General features: G+C 42.0%; 1 protein-coding gene across 1 annotated transcript; it reads left to right on the top strand.

Moving 5' to 3' along the window:
- Positions 1 to 6,968: 6,968 nt before the first annotated feature.
- Positions 6,969 to 16,422, top strand: eve1 (even-skipped-like1). The gene is made up of 3 exons (XM_061089773.1): positions 6,969 to 7,041; positions 11,278 to 11,501; positions 15,937 to 16,422. Exons 1-3 carry the CDS (start codon positions 6,969 to 6,971, stop codon positions 16,420 to 16,422), a joined length of 783 nt encoding a protein of 260 aa, XP_060945756.1.
- The last annotated feature ends 227 nt before the right edge of the window (positions 16,423 to 16,649 follow it).

Below are 16,649 nucleotides of genomic sequence, written 5' to 3' on the forward strand. Positions count from 1 at the left end.
AATGGTAATTTATCCAACAGTGGAGGCTTGCCAATAGAGGGCGCTGGGGCACTACACCTGTAAGTATCACTATTATTACTGTTATTATAATAATCAGTCTGACCCAACTCTCCTCTCTCACCCTTTTCTTGGCTCTCAACCCGACCGGTGGAGGCAGATGGTCTGAGTCTGCTTCTGTTGAGTATTTTTCTGTTTTCCACTATTTGAACTGGATTACTGCAGGAAAAAGGGTTTATGAAAGTCAATTTGCATATTTTGATCAGCAAGAAAATCCTAACTAACTAATAGCACTTTCATGATTTCTGAAACCTAAACGTCCTCCAACAATCTCTGTGCAACAATTTAGCCACTTTTTAACAACCACGTTTGTCAAGACCTGTAGAGCTTGATATGTTGTCAAGAATAAAATGTGCAGTCACGCCTCTTTAATACAAGAGAAAGGAGGTTGTTGGCAGCAGCAGAGGGATGTGATAAGTAGACTGAGACATGTGCAGCAGGGACCTGGTACAGTTGTATGTCATTTTGCAAAATGCTTTGAGAAAATCCATTTAAGTCGCCATTAAAAAGAACATTCAGTTCTTCTATTAAGAGTCAAAGATCTTGGATGAGTTGGACATCATGGCTATCTGCATGATTCATGTTCATTCAGCTCAGGCCTTTTCATCCCCCCCACCCCCTCTTAAGAGAAACGCACCATCCGCCACTGCCAACATCTTGTAAAATGCTTCTTCGTGATAGTCCCACATTTTTTAAAGATAATGGGCTGTGTTGTCCCTGCGGTTGTTCAAAGCAGCAGCTGCTTTCACTGACTTTTAACACAAAGCCCAAAGATTTATTGGGCAAACAGTACATCACATCTGGCCAGCACTATAATCTGCAGCAGAGTCAGCTGAAACAGGAAAAACGAACAGCTGCACAACTCCACTGATGCCTGCAATAAGAAGCCCACTTTGCCAAGTGAGAAGGAGCAGATCTGTTAATCCCAGTGCGAAGACCATTCTCTCCAAGACAGCTTCAGAGAGGTCACCCCTCACATACTGATACTGCAGAGTGACACTGATGTCTTTAGTCCTAGAGGCATTTCCAGTCATCTGTGCTTTCCCTCTGTTAACTCTAGAGTGGATCAGTGAGGACAGATTAAGGTCTTAATCTCAGTAATCTCAGGGATAGCATGTAATTAATTGATTGTAATCCCATGATAGCTCCAGTCACAGGTTTACAGCAGGTGTCAGTACTGTGCATCCAGGCTTTGAACCATCTACTGCCCCTCTGGTGTTAATGATCCCCATCCTCTCAGATGAAGACTGGGCCGATACTTAAAGCATCTTTTTTCTCTTTAGCCTTCCATTACACAGCTTGAATGGATAATAGAGCGATCACATTGTAAATTTCAAGCAGTCAGTAGAAAACTATTCCTGGACTTCTCCCGGAGCTCCTAAAACTGCCACTTTCGGAAGCACAGCTCATCCCTTTTTTAGCTTGAAAACTGTTGGTCTGCGTTTTAAGCTTGAAGGGAAGAAACTAACACCTCGAAAACAATGACTAAGACAGCCACACTAACTTCCTGATGGGGTCTTGTAAGCCACAACTGTGATTGCACACAACAAATAATAAAAACTATACATGTTGTTGACACTTAACTGCTTTCAGACTTTCCCTGAACTCTGCAGCCCCTCTGTATTTTCTCCAGAGGAGATGCATGTGTAAACGCAGATGTCCTAGTGAGACACTCCGCAGTTTCTGTGGACTTTTTCTGTCTGGCATCCTAGTTTAATGTCCGTAGCCATCCATGGGATACTCTGGATTCACCGGGAGCGAGAGGTGAGGTTGTTGATGTTTCCAACACGCGACATAAATATGAAACCATACAAAGGAAAACAAATATCTTTCGGTGAAAAAGCATTGACACACACCTAGAGGACACAGACGAAGATGTCCCTGCAGAAAATGTCCCTCCAGTTGGACATTATGGCCACCGGCTAATAAATACACATGCTGATTTACCTCAGAGATCCTCCCACTGCTTTGTGCATTTGGGAAAAGCAAACTGCAGATGAACTCTGTAGCCAATTATCCAGACTTTACCCACGGGTAATGTTTCCAAACGGCATTTACTGTATAAGTAATAGCTCCACCTTGTTTTTCGGTCCAAGAAATGAAATCGCTGCACTTAAATTTCACCATTGCTATCCCTCATTTGTACAGCCATGGCCAAACGTTTTGAGAATATACATTTTCACAAAGTCTTTTGCCTCAGTTTTTAGAATGGCATTTTCCATATACTCAAGAATGTTATGAAGACTGATCAGATGAATTGCAATTAATTGCAAAGTCCCTCTTTGCCACGAAAATGAACTTAATACCCCAAAAACCATTTCCACTGCATTTCAGCCCTGCCCAAGAAGGACCAGCTGATATCATGTCAGTGCTTCTCTTGTTAACACAGGGGAGAGTGTTAAAGGAGACAAGTCTGGAGATCACTCTGGCATGCTGATTTAGACAGAATAGCAGACTGGCAGCATTAAAAGGAGGGTGGTGCTTGAAATCATTGTTCTTCCTCTGTTAACCATGGTTACCTGCAAGGAAACAAGTGCAGTCATCATTGCTTTGCACAAAAAGGGCTTCAGAGGCCAGGATATTGCTGCTAGTGAGATTGCACCTAAATCTACCATTTATTTGATCATCAACAACTTCAAGGAGAGAGGTTTAATTGTTGTGAAAAAGGCTTCAGGGCGCCCAAGGAAGTCCAGCAAGCGCCAGGACCGTCTCCTAAAGTTGATCCAGCTGCAGGATCGGACCACCACTAGTGCAGAGGTTGGTCAGGAATGGCAGCAGGCAGGTGTGAGTGCATCTGCACGCACAGTGAGGCGAAGACTTTTGGATTATGGCCTGGTGTCTAGAAGGGCAGCAAGGAAGCCACTTCTCTCCAGGAAAAATATCAGGGACAGACTGATATTCTGTCAAAAGAACAGGGATTGGACTGCTGAGGACTGGGGTAAAGTCATTTTTTTTTATTAATCCCCTTTCCGATTGTTTGGGGCATCTGCAAAAAAGCTTGTCTGGAGAAGAAAAGGTGAGCGCTACCATCAGTCCTGTGTCGTGCCAACAGTAAAGCAACCTGAGACCATTCATGTTAGGGGTTGCTTCTCAGCCAAAGGAGTGGGCTCTCTGACAATTTTGCCAAAGAACACAGCCATGAATAAAGAATGGTACCAAAACATCCTCTAAGAGCCACTTCTCCCAACCATCCAAGAACAGTTTGGTGATGAACAATGGCTTTTCCAGCATGATGGAGCACATCGCCATGAGGCAAAAGTGATCACTAAGTGGCTTGGGGGACAAAACATCGACATTTTGGGTCCATGGCTAGGAAACTCCCCAGACCTTGATCCCATTGAGAATTTGTGGTCAATCCTCAAGAGGTTTGTGGACAAACAAAATCCCACAAATTCTTACAAAGTCCAATCATTGATTATGCAAGAATGAGCTGCCATCAGTCAGGATGTGGCCCAGAAGTTAATTGACAGCATACCAGGGTGAATTGCAGAGGTCTTGAAAAAGAAGGGTCAACACTGCAAATATTGACTCTTTGCATAAACTTAATGTTATTGTCAATAAAATCCTTTGACACTTATGAAATGCTTGTAATTATACTTCAGTATACCATAGTAACATCTTATAAAAAGATCTGAAAACACTGAAGCAACACACTTGTGAAAACCAATACTTGTCATTCTCAAAACTTTTGGCCACGGCTGTAGTCTAGCAATCAGGGAGCCGATCGGTCTGCATGGACGGTAAATGGTAAATGGATTTGTATTTATATAGCGCTTTTCTAGTCTGATGAAGACCACTCAAAGCGCTTTACAGTACAGTTTCACATTCACCCATTCATACACACATTCATACAGTGCATCTATTTGCAGCACTTAGTTACTCTATGGGGGGCCATTCAGGGTTCAGCATCTTGCCCAAGGACACTTCGGCATGCAGATGGTCCAGACTGGGGATCGAACCGCCGACCTTCAGGTTGGAGGACGACCACTCTACCCCTCAGCCACAGCCGCATGGATGTACTAGCTCATATGGGACTGTTTTGTTGTATTCATATTTAAACTTGGTTCATTTGTTTTTTACGTCTGTGGGTTCAGCATAGCTCTAAGTTTTGTTTAGGTTTACTGATAAATGCATCCACCATGACAGTGGGGGTGAGGTGTCTATGATGCGGTCCAGTCACTTTTGATGTTCAAGGTGTTCTCACAGTTGTACTAATATGTTGTGAGTGTTAAAAAATACATTTCATTGAATCAAATAATTTATACCTACTTAGCAACCATGTGCAGAGTGGAATCTTTTAACAGTTTACACTGACATATGTAAGACCAGTGGTCATGAATAGTTTGAGTTTGATACCAACCAGTGGAGATAAATGTCTATAAAAAATATAAAATCTCACAAAATGTTAAACTATTCCTTCAACAAACTGCTACAGAGAGCGTAGGCCTGTGAACAGCACACTTTAAACAGCCAATTGTATGTTTTTTTTGTTGTCTTTATTGAAAAGCATATTTATGTTTTACAACTAGATTTATTGATTTCACGCTCGGATTTCCTGGGCTCCAGCTTTAGCTCTTCTCCCCACACTTCTTCTGTTCAACATATGAGGCTAAAAGAAATAGGGCAGCCTCTATTTAGTTTTCCTAGTTGCTAGCAACTCTGTTTGCCACTCCATGTTGACCAGGGGTCTAGTGGACTCCTGCCCCACAAGTGTCATTGTTTTTGTAGTGCATGAACCCAGTGAAAGTAACTGCCAGTACGGGACTCTCAAAGAAGTAACAGATTCACATTTAAGGAGAGGACAATATTTTAGTGCATGATTTTCAGTGAAAGCATTACAAGATCTACACGTGAAATCAATAACTCCTGCTCTGCTCTGCTCAAGACAGGTAAATACCCCATAATTAAAACTTCATTCAAATTTAATTGAGGCGACCGCGAGACCAGTAAAGGGGGAGTATAGAGTAGTGGTAAAGCAACACCATGTCACAATAATGGGAGGTTATCCATTTGGTCTAATGTAACATAAACAAAGTTATAAGCAAAGTTATGTTACATTGCAAAACAAAGTTTTACATAATCAATAAACAGCTGCAACGTGTCTTATTTGACAACTTTCAAACTTGTGATGTTTGGATCTTTTCTCCTCAACTGTATTTTGTAGCAAAAACAACTTAGTGTCTCTACTATTTTCAATGTGAAAGTCACCATAGCATGGTCCATGTCACAAGTCTTTCACTGAGGGTTGGCGGAGCACATTCGGATTGATTAAGGCTGTTGGCAATTTAGGATGGTTGATAGAAAGTGGACACAAAAGTACAAAAGCAAAATCATGAACAGAGTCTGGGTTGCTCAGTATGTGATTTCTGCAGTATTGATTCCAACAAGTGTGGATGCAATAATGCCCGAGTGTGTTGATAAAACAAACTCAACAGCCATATGTTTTACAGATACAACTGTATACTTTGATCATTTGATCAAACTAACAATCCTTTGGTATTAACAGGGTTTGGCAGAGTGCGACGACAACCAATGGAAAGCATTATATTTTTTTTGGTCCTGGTGACTGAAATCAAAGGCAACAACAAAATCTCATTGGTATGCACAGTCACAAATGAGGCTATTTATTCTTCTTAGAAATATTTGCGTAATATGTGTCTAAATGAGACGTTATTCTTGCCTCTGCATTAAATGTGTTTCTTATAACACCCACATCAATCCGCGGTTCACAGCGGGAGTGATCTGCTCCTCTGCAACATACAGGATGTGTAGCAAAGCATTTGCCACTGTAGTCAGTTAATCACCATCATAACTTGTATTAATTTGGGGCCGATGGCTGCTAAAACAATAGTGCAAAAATAACAGCTGGTGGGAATTTGATGTGGATGACATCTGGATGATCACAGTCAATGAGAAACACAATGCTGTGTGTCTCTAGCCGCCCCACGGGAGGCAACTTTCCACCTTTTGTTTAGACACAGGATATCCAGTTCAACATTAAATCCGAACAGAACTGTAAGAAAATAAAATTCACTTTGTATTTTAATTAATTTTACAGAATTTGTGACCTGTTGGTGTCTGAGTAGAGTTAAAGTAAACTCCCTGTTAAATGCAAGTACTTATATATTATAAATTAAAGAAATGTCATATTCATACGATGGTCGCATAAGCAAAACAACAGCATTGTACATTGAAATCTGTTTACATGAAGTCTACCTGATATGAACCTCTAGTGGCCATGTGATTTATGGATCATGGACACATTATAAACATTATAACGAAAAAAGTTGCCTGGCTAAACTTTTGGCTTCGGAGCTGGATGTTGTGTTGGTTGTGTCACTATTTTGTTTACCTTTAATCCTTGAATCCAATTTGTATTGTTTTTGTAGTGGCCCCCTCCATGTCAGCTACCTCATGTATTGGCCTCTGCTAATCTGTTGTGGTCTAACAGTTCCCTCTGAAGTCCTAAATCATGAGAAGCACATAAAAGTCAAGTTACATCTTTGTCTGTTTTCGAAAGGCAGTTCTCAAATCCTCAAACTCAAGTACTTTTATATTGTGAGCATGCCGATGTCGGCTTTATTTTCAGAGCACCGCTCTGTCTACACAGAGCCTCACAGAGCCATTGGCACGAGTTCAGACTAAATCTGCATGTTTGCTTAATGAACTGGTCATTGTGTGCATCAACTAGATGACATTCCCTTTACCTCTGCTTAATATATACAATATATGTAAACCACACAGAAGAAGAAGAGGAAACACATCCAGAATGGGCACCGGCTTGTTTCCTCCAGGAGCACAGCCTCTGGCTTCTGTGCCTTTCTTTTTGTGGAGGGATATCTCTAGAGATCTTTTCAGAGACAGACCTTATTGTAGAATCAGCCTTCACCTCAATCCACGTTGGACTAGACATGTCGCACGTGCCCAAGGGCAGCAACGGTGGGCATGAGGGCATGAACCAGTGGGCGGCTGTGCCAGAGGGGGGTAGAGCAGTCGTCCTCCAACCAGATGCTCTGCTGCTCGATTTCCAGTCCATGCCGAAGTGGCCTTGGGCAAGCTGCTGACCACCGAATGCACAAATTGGAAGTTGCTTTGGATAAAAGTGTCATCTAACTGACATGTGATGTAATGTAATGTGGTGGTCACAGAACAGACGGAGCCGTCTATTTTGAACAGAAGATTGAGTCTGAACCACTCTGATCAGAAGTATTTCAAGGCTTAAGGATATAGTCAATGTTTTGAATCAGGCTTCCTGTCAGGAGGAACGTCCTGGAGGCCAAAAAAGGGCATGAAAAGCTACTTGTCAACAACCTCCTCCCAAAACGCTGTTAAATCTTACTGCTAAAAGAAAATGTTGTTCTCACATATGGACAAGATGTGAACAGTGTGTACAGTTAGTTCAGCTGGCTTGTCTCCATATATTGTATATGAGAACAGGCCTTGTAAAGAAAATGTCATACAGGACTGTTACCCATGAGCTTCAAGAAATCTAAGAGCAAAGGACTCCAACCAGCGAGGGATGCAAGCTATTAGTTCCACTGCACTGAGGCATTACTGTTACAGGCCACCATCACAATAAAAATACACAAGACCTGAATAGATGGAGATGTTAGCATATGTTGCACAAACCCAGCTTAGCTGTTTGAGTTTTAACACGTTCAGTATGTGGGTGTACTTGGGGACAACACACATATTTTCTGTAAGTTCTCAAACAGTATAGCACATCTGCAACCCAGCTGCACGTGTTTAACACATGTCACATGTGCGATGTTCCTCAAATATGAACATGTTGAAAAAGACAGTGTGTGAGAGTTTGATCAGTCACACAGAACAGGACATTTCATCCCTCCAAATGACAGCCTCCCAACCTTTATTCCCAGGACCTCAACTGAGGTCAGAGCGTTTCTCTAACCACCAGTACCCAGACACATGTGAAATCCATTTTCACTTTGGGTTTACCACAAGGAGAAGAAGAAAAACCAACTTTGCATTTATCAAATGGACAGAAAGCAAGCTACTGGACTGGGAGTGAAGACACAGTCTTCAGAGTCCATGAGGACGAGGCTGAGCTTTAAGCACAAGTCACCCAAAACCAAAATCAGTTGGGACCTGTCCTCTTGTGTTTTTTAATGAACAACAGCTTTCCTTTTATTTAAGTCTCTTTTACTGATACATCATTGGTAGCATGTCCACACTTAAACGTTTAGTTTTATAATATGTAACTTTTTCTACGTTTACGTCTGGTTTTCCCAATATACTATAGTTTTAGAGCCCCCTAAACCACGAGACTCTTTGTTGCTGTAATGACATTGTGAAGTCTCTTTGACCATCCCAAGGAGAGGAGCTTTTCAATATTCAAAAAGAGAAGTATTTAAGGTGTGGATGAGAGTCTCTAAAAGTTTAGGAGAGAGAGTGTAATGTGTATGTGTGTTACATATATTTATACATATCTATTTATATTGGGTCTGTGGCATGCACATCACATGATATTAAAAGAGTTGAAGTGTAAAATAGTTGTTTATTACAACTAGAATAGTGTTATGAATGCCCTTGATGCTTTTTGTGAATGCTTTCCAGTTTGGGGCCATGTGAATTTGATACATGTGTACGTGTTGTATTAAGATAAAAAGAACAAAAACAGAAAGAGATAAATGCAGTTTAATATGACGGTTGTTTTCACACATAAAACACATAAATGTATTTGAGGGAGTTAAACCACTGTCCAGAACAATTCTAATAATACGTGTCATCACTATATTACAATTTGTAGGTACTTTTTGTTTATTCATTTCATCCTAACTCATACTTCTACTTCAATACATGGAAATGTGCCACTGTTTCCTCCCTGACATAATGGATAACTCTAAGTTACTCTCCGATAATGATGTTAAATATAATCAACAAATAATTGACAATATGGTAAATGTATTGAACTCGACTGAACCGCGGAGGGAAATTCATAAACCAGCTTTGTAGAAAATTAGCCCGACCTTTAAAGGCTGCATCATTTAGGAAATCTGAAATGTTTACACTGTATTATGACTCATGCCAATACTTTTCTACCTTAACTTTTGAAAAATGTACTTTTGATGTTAATGCATGACTTATACTTGCAACACAGTATGGTATTTCTATACTTTACCTAATTAAAAGATACCAGAACTTCTTCCAGAGAAGGTTAGTAAAGAAATTCATGTTTAGATCTTCAAAAATATGATTATTCTCTGCTGAAGTCAGCTCAGGAATTTACTCTGAAAGTGATTCTAGCTCCTGCATGGGTGTGATGTTTTATATATACACAATGATTAATTTCCTCGCATGTGATACGTGACTCCACCCTACCTGGCGTCTGTCTGTCTGCCTGTCCTCCGCCTGTCCTCCTTATCATCACCTGGCCGCTGGATCAACAATCACAACAGATTATAGCCATAATAAAAGCCCCCAAATCACAGGTTCAAGGGTCAGCAGCTCACAGGAGCGCATCCTCATCCATACGCCGCTGTCATTAGAGCTCAGTTCGTCTGACTCATCACAACTCAAAACCAAACGCGATGTCTTCCTTAGCTGAAATTCTTAGTTCAAGTTTTGTAATGAATAGAAATGTTTAGACGAGTATCTTATCTGATAGAAAAGCACAAAATACCGGAAAAAATATATCGGAATAAGAATATTGAATCGGTGAGAGTTATTATAATCTGTAAACTATAACCATCACCAGACTGTAAAGATGATTAAAACATGCCGCTGTGTCCAGAATATTATCCCAATGAAAATGTCCCCTCCACCGGGATCCAACTCCGCCAATTTGGAGCCATTAGACCTGTAATGATTCACTTCCAAACCTGCCAACATCAAACGGCGGAGGACAATGCGGGTCTGGCCGCTGTCTCTGCCTGCGCGTCTTTAATTCTTCCATAACAAAAGTACAAAGGCCGAGACGGAGACCAAAGGCTTCAGCCCTAAACACATTTAACACCTCTGTGGGCCGCGGCGCCGCGCCGGCCCGACGCGCACAGGGACAGGGAGCGGAGAGAGGAGCGGCCCCGCGGAGCGCACAGACAGACGCGGGGGAGTGGAGGGTGTGTGTGTGTTTGGAGGGGGGGGGGGGACAAAAACACCTCATCACCTCATCTTCTCCCCGAGTGTGGGATCATACCAGAAACGAGCGAAGGAGACAGGGTTTAGTCAGACTGGAGCTGTGTGGGCCTGTGGAGGGGACACGAGCCGAGAGGAACACCGGGGAAAACAAGGAGGGGATTTTTATTCTTGTTTGTTTGTTTCATTTTTTTTTTACTCGTCGCAAAGAGAAACAACCTGATGTGTAAGTACATGAAATTGTTGAAAACCTTGTGCTCGCTCAAAACGAATTCTTTGACAAAGGGTCAACAATATAGGAACAGAAGTGAAATGACACCGCCTTTTCCAAATGCCCCACACCCGCGACGAATACGTGAATATGATTCATAATATTGATAAACTTTATTCATGTTGTGTTTTTAAAAAGTCATTGCTATAAGGTGCTTCACAAAATAACATGTAAGTGCAAAAGTGAGCAAATCACAGACAATTCAGTTAATACCTAGGAATGCAATAAAATTAAACACAACTGATCAACATTAAAGTTAAATTAATGATAAGCTATTAAAAGTAGTTTTACTTCCTCTCTGTCCAAAGGGAAAAATCATAATTATCACAGTTTTTCTTTTAAATGTAATTTTAAGTTACATCTGGCCAGATTATGACCTTGTATTGAGCTCTTTCCGTTCTCACTAATTGGACCTTTGATGAAAGTGATTAAATACAAATATCCCCATACATTTTTGTTATATTACACTTTACAGGTGGTGTAAACGAAATCTATATTATTGTGTCCACAGACAAAACCACACGCACATAGTCCTAGTTATTACAACCCTGAACAAACTTATTTTGGGATATGGGATGAGTATAAATCTCCTGTCAACACAAATCCTAGATATAGAGCATGTACGTATCCATTGGATTTACCCACCCATTTACAGCTGACATTACAAACACTGCGGCATTCTCTGAAACTTCTCACCAGTTCTGAATCAAGTTAATAGCTTTGAAGTTACATGAGGACAGAACCATTTTGAGTCCAAAGGAACAGTAAAGATGAGAAGTAAATATGTGTAATAGATCCTATTTGACAACACGCTGTATTTCATAATATTAACCATAATGTACTTCTCATCTCAGTGGCAGAGGGCAGACAGACGCCGTTGGCGGATGTCGCCGGGCGCGAGCAGCAGGAGCTGTGCCCGCGCGGCGCGCTCCTCGACCCGAGCCGGCGGCACCGGACCGCGTTCACGCGGGAGCAGCTGTCCCGGCTGGAGCAGGAGTACCGCCGGGAGAGCTACGTGTCCAGGCCCCGGCGCTGCGAGCTGGCCACGGATCTCAACTTACCGGAGACAACGATAAAGGTACGGATCACATAAGCGAACGTGCCCTGGTCAGAGTGTGAGTTTGAAACATTAAACCAACTCACTTACCGCTGACAACACAGATCATAACTGGCCTTTATGAATGTATTTCCCTTTTAGGAAGCCAGTCTGGCTGCATAATGCAAAGTTACATGATAATATGAAAACCTGACTGAGAACGACACTGTACAGTATAACTTATTTTACCAATTTATTTTGTTTTATGAAAGTTATGTTGGGGTTGTTTGAATTATGTTTTACAGAAGAAACGACATTCATATTCTCTTTGTTAGAATGAAGGAAAACTAAATGAAATCCTTGCATTGTCTATAAACATGTTGATAATGGGCATGGACAATTTGAGCTGGAACACCTCTCATCTTTTAAAATCAGCTGTTCATAACTAGCACAGATGAAACAAGGGACTCATGAGTACAATTTGAGGGTCGTTTTTATATTTTTTAATAAATGAAAAGCAAGTGAATGTTCAAACATTCAGAAGTAACAGATGTTTTGAAGGGGAGCATTAAGTATCAGGAAGAGTTTTAGTCTAGTACTAGTATTTGAAATACCGCTGGTGCTCAAAGTCAGGTGTGGGGACCTCCAGGGGCCGTTGAGGTTTTGGGTGGTTTAGTTTACATCAGCGAGCACAAGGCAGCATTACCAACCAGGCAAACAGGAAACTGTACATGTTGTTAGTGTGGTTATTACAGCCTTACTACACAGCTTAGGAAGAGGGTGTATTTAAATTGATGTGTCTATCAGCCAAGGCTTCTTTTTTTTCTCCATCATAGTTCAAGGTCACAGCATGGCATCAAAATTGACCCTAATGCTAATTTTCCCTAACAGTCTTTGCTGGTGGCAACTAGTCATGGCCAAGTACCAATGTGAGGGCGAGCTGCTGCCCATTGTTACTTGTCTTTGAGCTAAGATAAGAGAAAAATCTGTAGACATGAGTTAATCAAAAAAAAATATTCGTCAGGATATAAATATGTGCACCACATATTACGCATCATACAATATCCAAAAAGTAATCGACAGTGATTGTAACTGTAGGAAATAGATGAACAACAAATTCCAGCATTGGCGAGAAACACCCGTATAAAAAAGCAAATAATATTTTTATATCCATTATTGTAAATGTTGACCTGTTTCTGCAATATGGTTTGTCCAAATAGACAGGTCAGAAATAAAGAAATTTGACAAAAATAAAGAAATTTGGCTTCAGGTGAAGGTTTATTCCCAGAACTTTTTCTCGGTCAACCATCTTATCTGTAGTGGCCTACTGTTGAGCAGCAACTCTGGCTAGAAAAAAGATTGAAAGTCTTACATGATGAAAAATGTTACTTAGTGAGCAATAAATGTGTATTTTTGACATTGTATTACTTATGGACAAAGCTAAACAAAATTATAACAAAACTAAGTAGGTCAAAGCAGAAAGCAAAACAAATCTGCACCTAAAGGACAACGCCCCTCTGACATTTCCCATGATTGTGCATTTTTCCTCTCCACTCCTCTTATTTGTCGTTTCAATCAGCCCAGACGATTGAGCAGTGACAGGTTTAGCAGCATCTAACATTTGACACAGAGGCCCACTGACCCAACGCTGCAGCTTTAATATGCAGTAAACGCACCCACCTTTCTGGCTGCTACTGGAGGGTCTTTTATGAAAGAGCAGGAATGCGAGGCGAGGTCTTGTAAATGCTGCCACCTGACGTTTTAGAAGTGCAGCCTTCCGGGAGATCGCGTGAACTGGTAAAACAGTTGAGACTAGATAGACTAGATACACAGACAACTTGTCAGCTCTCAGCTTTTAAGTGTTAAGAAGATTGGAATGTCAGTGCTGCAGCACAGGAAAACCGGTCGACTGAATGAAGTGTAATCTGCTGCAGAGCAAATGCAATTATTTGGTCTGCAGCCCGGGCCTTACATTTGCCAAAACGAAACACACAAGAAGAAAACAAATATCTCTGTGGAGCAGCAGCCTATAAGTATCTTGAAACAGTCATTGACAACAAACTGGAATTTGATGTTATTGCTTAGACAGTTTGTAAGAATGGACACCAATGTTTGTACTTTCTGAGGAAGTTAAATGTTTTTAATGTAGAAAGAAAAATTATGTTTTACAAGTCCTTTTTTCAATCAGTTCTTATTTCCTCTAGAGATATAAAGCCTTTAAGGTTCAGTGTGCAGAATTTAGATAGAGCTAGTCGTGAAGTTTCATGTTGCAGCCGAATCCCCCTGACTCACCATCACCTTCCAAACATGACAGTGAACGTATGCTAGCCTTAACTTGTCATGAGAATATCGTCTATTTTGGGCAGCCGAGAGGTGTCGGTGATGGTGAAGTTGATGGAAGGAAGAATTCTCCGCGGACCCAAAACTTGCTTGTATAGTTTAAAGTTTATTACACAAAAGTCTTACAGGTCAGGACGGACTCTCGAGATCCGGAGACATCCACACGCCAATAGTGGAAGCCTGCCTTTGCAGGAGTCGAGCACACATTATATAGAGAGGTTGCGACCCAAGGCAAAACAACATCCCAAATCTCTTGGTTCAGCTGGACACAACTGTATGTGTCCAAGCATATAATGTGAATGAAATGGTGTATCCAGAAAAACATGCCTCGTAAAGAAAGACAAAGACTCATGTTCTATGCTTATCCCTTAACAGGTCAGAGATCATTCCCTAGAGGCGAGAACTAACTAAAAATTTAATGAGGAATTACTGAGAAGCTAAAGATGAGGGCTGCATGCTTAAACATGTGATTCTGGTTCATACCCAGGTTACAGGGATCTATATAGCTGAATTTACCACAAGAACTCAAAAGGTGTTAAGTTTGTACAGTCTGGGCTACTGTAAAAAAATGGCAGCCTCCGTAGAGAGGACTCGCCCCTCACCATTTAGGAGCCTGAAACAGCAAACTCGCCTAATTTTGTTGAGTGGCCACCTGTCCCTCGCAGTGAGGGAGCAGCAATACAATTGGCCGATACAGAGTGGAGTTGTCAGGCTGGGGTGTACGGTTTAACCTAGATTTCCTGGATGTAGATTGGGCCTGGTTAGATCGCAGCACTGTACGAAAGTACTACTGTCTTGAAGCCACAGGTAACCAGTGAAGGGAGCAGAGGAGCGGTGTGGTGTGAGAGCACCTGGATAGTTATAAGACCAGTGGAGCTGCTGTGTTCTGGATGAGCTGGAGCGGTCTGATGGCGCTAGCAGGCAGACCATGAGCCAGGGGGGAGCTGCAGTAGTCTAGCCATGAGATGACACGCCCACTAGATCTCTTTCATCTAAAACTTACACACTAAACCTTTAAATGTATCATGAAGGTGGCTGGTAAGGTGATAGGTGTGTCAAAGACCCCCTGACAGCAATCTTTGATCCTCCGTAGGGTCTATTGTGGATTGAAGGACCCCCTCCCTCCACTGTGAGTTCCAAATTCTCCCCTCAGGTTGGAGATGAGTCCCCCAGTTCAGGTGCAATAGGATTAAATACTCTTTGGGTCCCTGTGCAATAAATTTGCTGAACTTGCACATGTAATTTTAACTAACTTTCATTTTGAGTTTTTGACGTATCACATGACATTTCAGGGATTATTTGTATGTATCTATGCTGTTCTTCTCACTTTGTGTGCGTGTGTCCTATGTATCCTATGACTGTGAGCCGGGTTCTCTGATAATAAAGTAACCTTGAACTTGAACTTTACACCTAGTATACAATGTATTTCCTATACAGATTGTAACTATATATGATTTTGACCGGATTACATTAACACATGGTATTAACTGACCGCAGTGGTTTAAAACAGTTGTGTAAGAAGGGATTTCCACCCACATTGTTGTTGTATGTAGGTTGGAACACAAATACATTCACACTTGTGTTCGGTTTGGTTTCAGTTTGTCGCTGAAGTGGTATGGCTGTTAGATCACAATCCTTCCTCAATTTGTCTTGTGTGCACCCACTATATGTTTACATTTTTGTGTTCAGGGTCCGTATGCCTGTAAACCATTCATACCAAAACATTTTTTTTATTACACATCTATTCATACGCCATTTGAGAGTGCGGACAATATTTAATCAGACAGAACTGGAGCTAACAAAACACCAAACCCTTCTCTGGTGGTGAAGTTCAATGCATTGTCCACCCAGCCATCCTCCCTGACACTAACGATACACCTCAGTCCCTCTGCTTCCTGTCAATTCTTCCAGTACTGTTTGGATACATAATGGCTGGCAACTTTTATGAGCAGAATATCTCAGAATGGAAGTGTGAAACTGTCTGCTACAGTACATCTCCCTCATCCATCACTGTATCCTTCCCCTCTCTTGTCCTTCATCTTCAAACCTTTCTAACCTGTCATTCACCTGCCTCCACATCCCCTGCTTTCATTCCTGCCCTTACTCCTTCACTCTGTCCTTCCCTCTCTCCATGCAGGTGTGGTTCCAGAACAGGAGGATGAAGGATAAACGCCAGAGACACTCCTTGCCTTGGCCTCACCCTCTCGTCGACCCTCTTGGTGCCCTCTTGATGGGACGCTCCTCTCCTGCCACCACTTTACCGTACCCCTTCCTCCCGCACCACCTGCCCCACCTGCCCATCCACCACTACTCCCCGCTGGCTCTCTCCTCGCCAGCATCCTCGGCTCACAGCTCCTACAGCGCACCCATGAGGCCCCTGGATGCACTCCGCCTCTCCCAGTACCACAACAGGGCGAGGGGGCTGCCTCAGACGACAGCAGCCTTCTACCCCTCCGCCAGCATCGTGCACCATCCACCTTCATGTGCCTGCCCCCTTTGTCTGTACTGGGGACCAGAACAATTCCTTAAAGCCAGAGGGGAGGCACTGGGACTGAGCCAGCCCCGTAGTACCAAGGCCAACATGGAGCCTGCTGGTTTGGAGCGGAGAGAGGAGATAATGTAAATACAGAAACAAGGTGGTCAAACTACTGTCAAATAAGCTGCTGCAAAATGGCAGCACACTCACTGTGACTGAATGCTATCTACTGTACAGGGAGCAGCTTTCTAAGATGTAACAGACCAAAGATTTCCATGTGCTCATATGTAGGTTGCATCAGGAAAACAAAATGACATGGCACTGGAAAATAGAAGTGAACCTTTAGTAGATGACAAAATGAACAATGGAGATGA

This window comes from Limanda limanda, chromosome 17 (genome assembly GCF_963576545.1).
Source record: "Limanda limanda chromosome 17, fLimLim1.1, whole genome shotgun sequence".
In the NCBI taxonomy this organism is placed as follows: Eukaryota; Metazoa; Chordata; class Actinopteri; order Pleuronectiformes; family Pleuronectidae; genus Limanda; species Limanda limanda.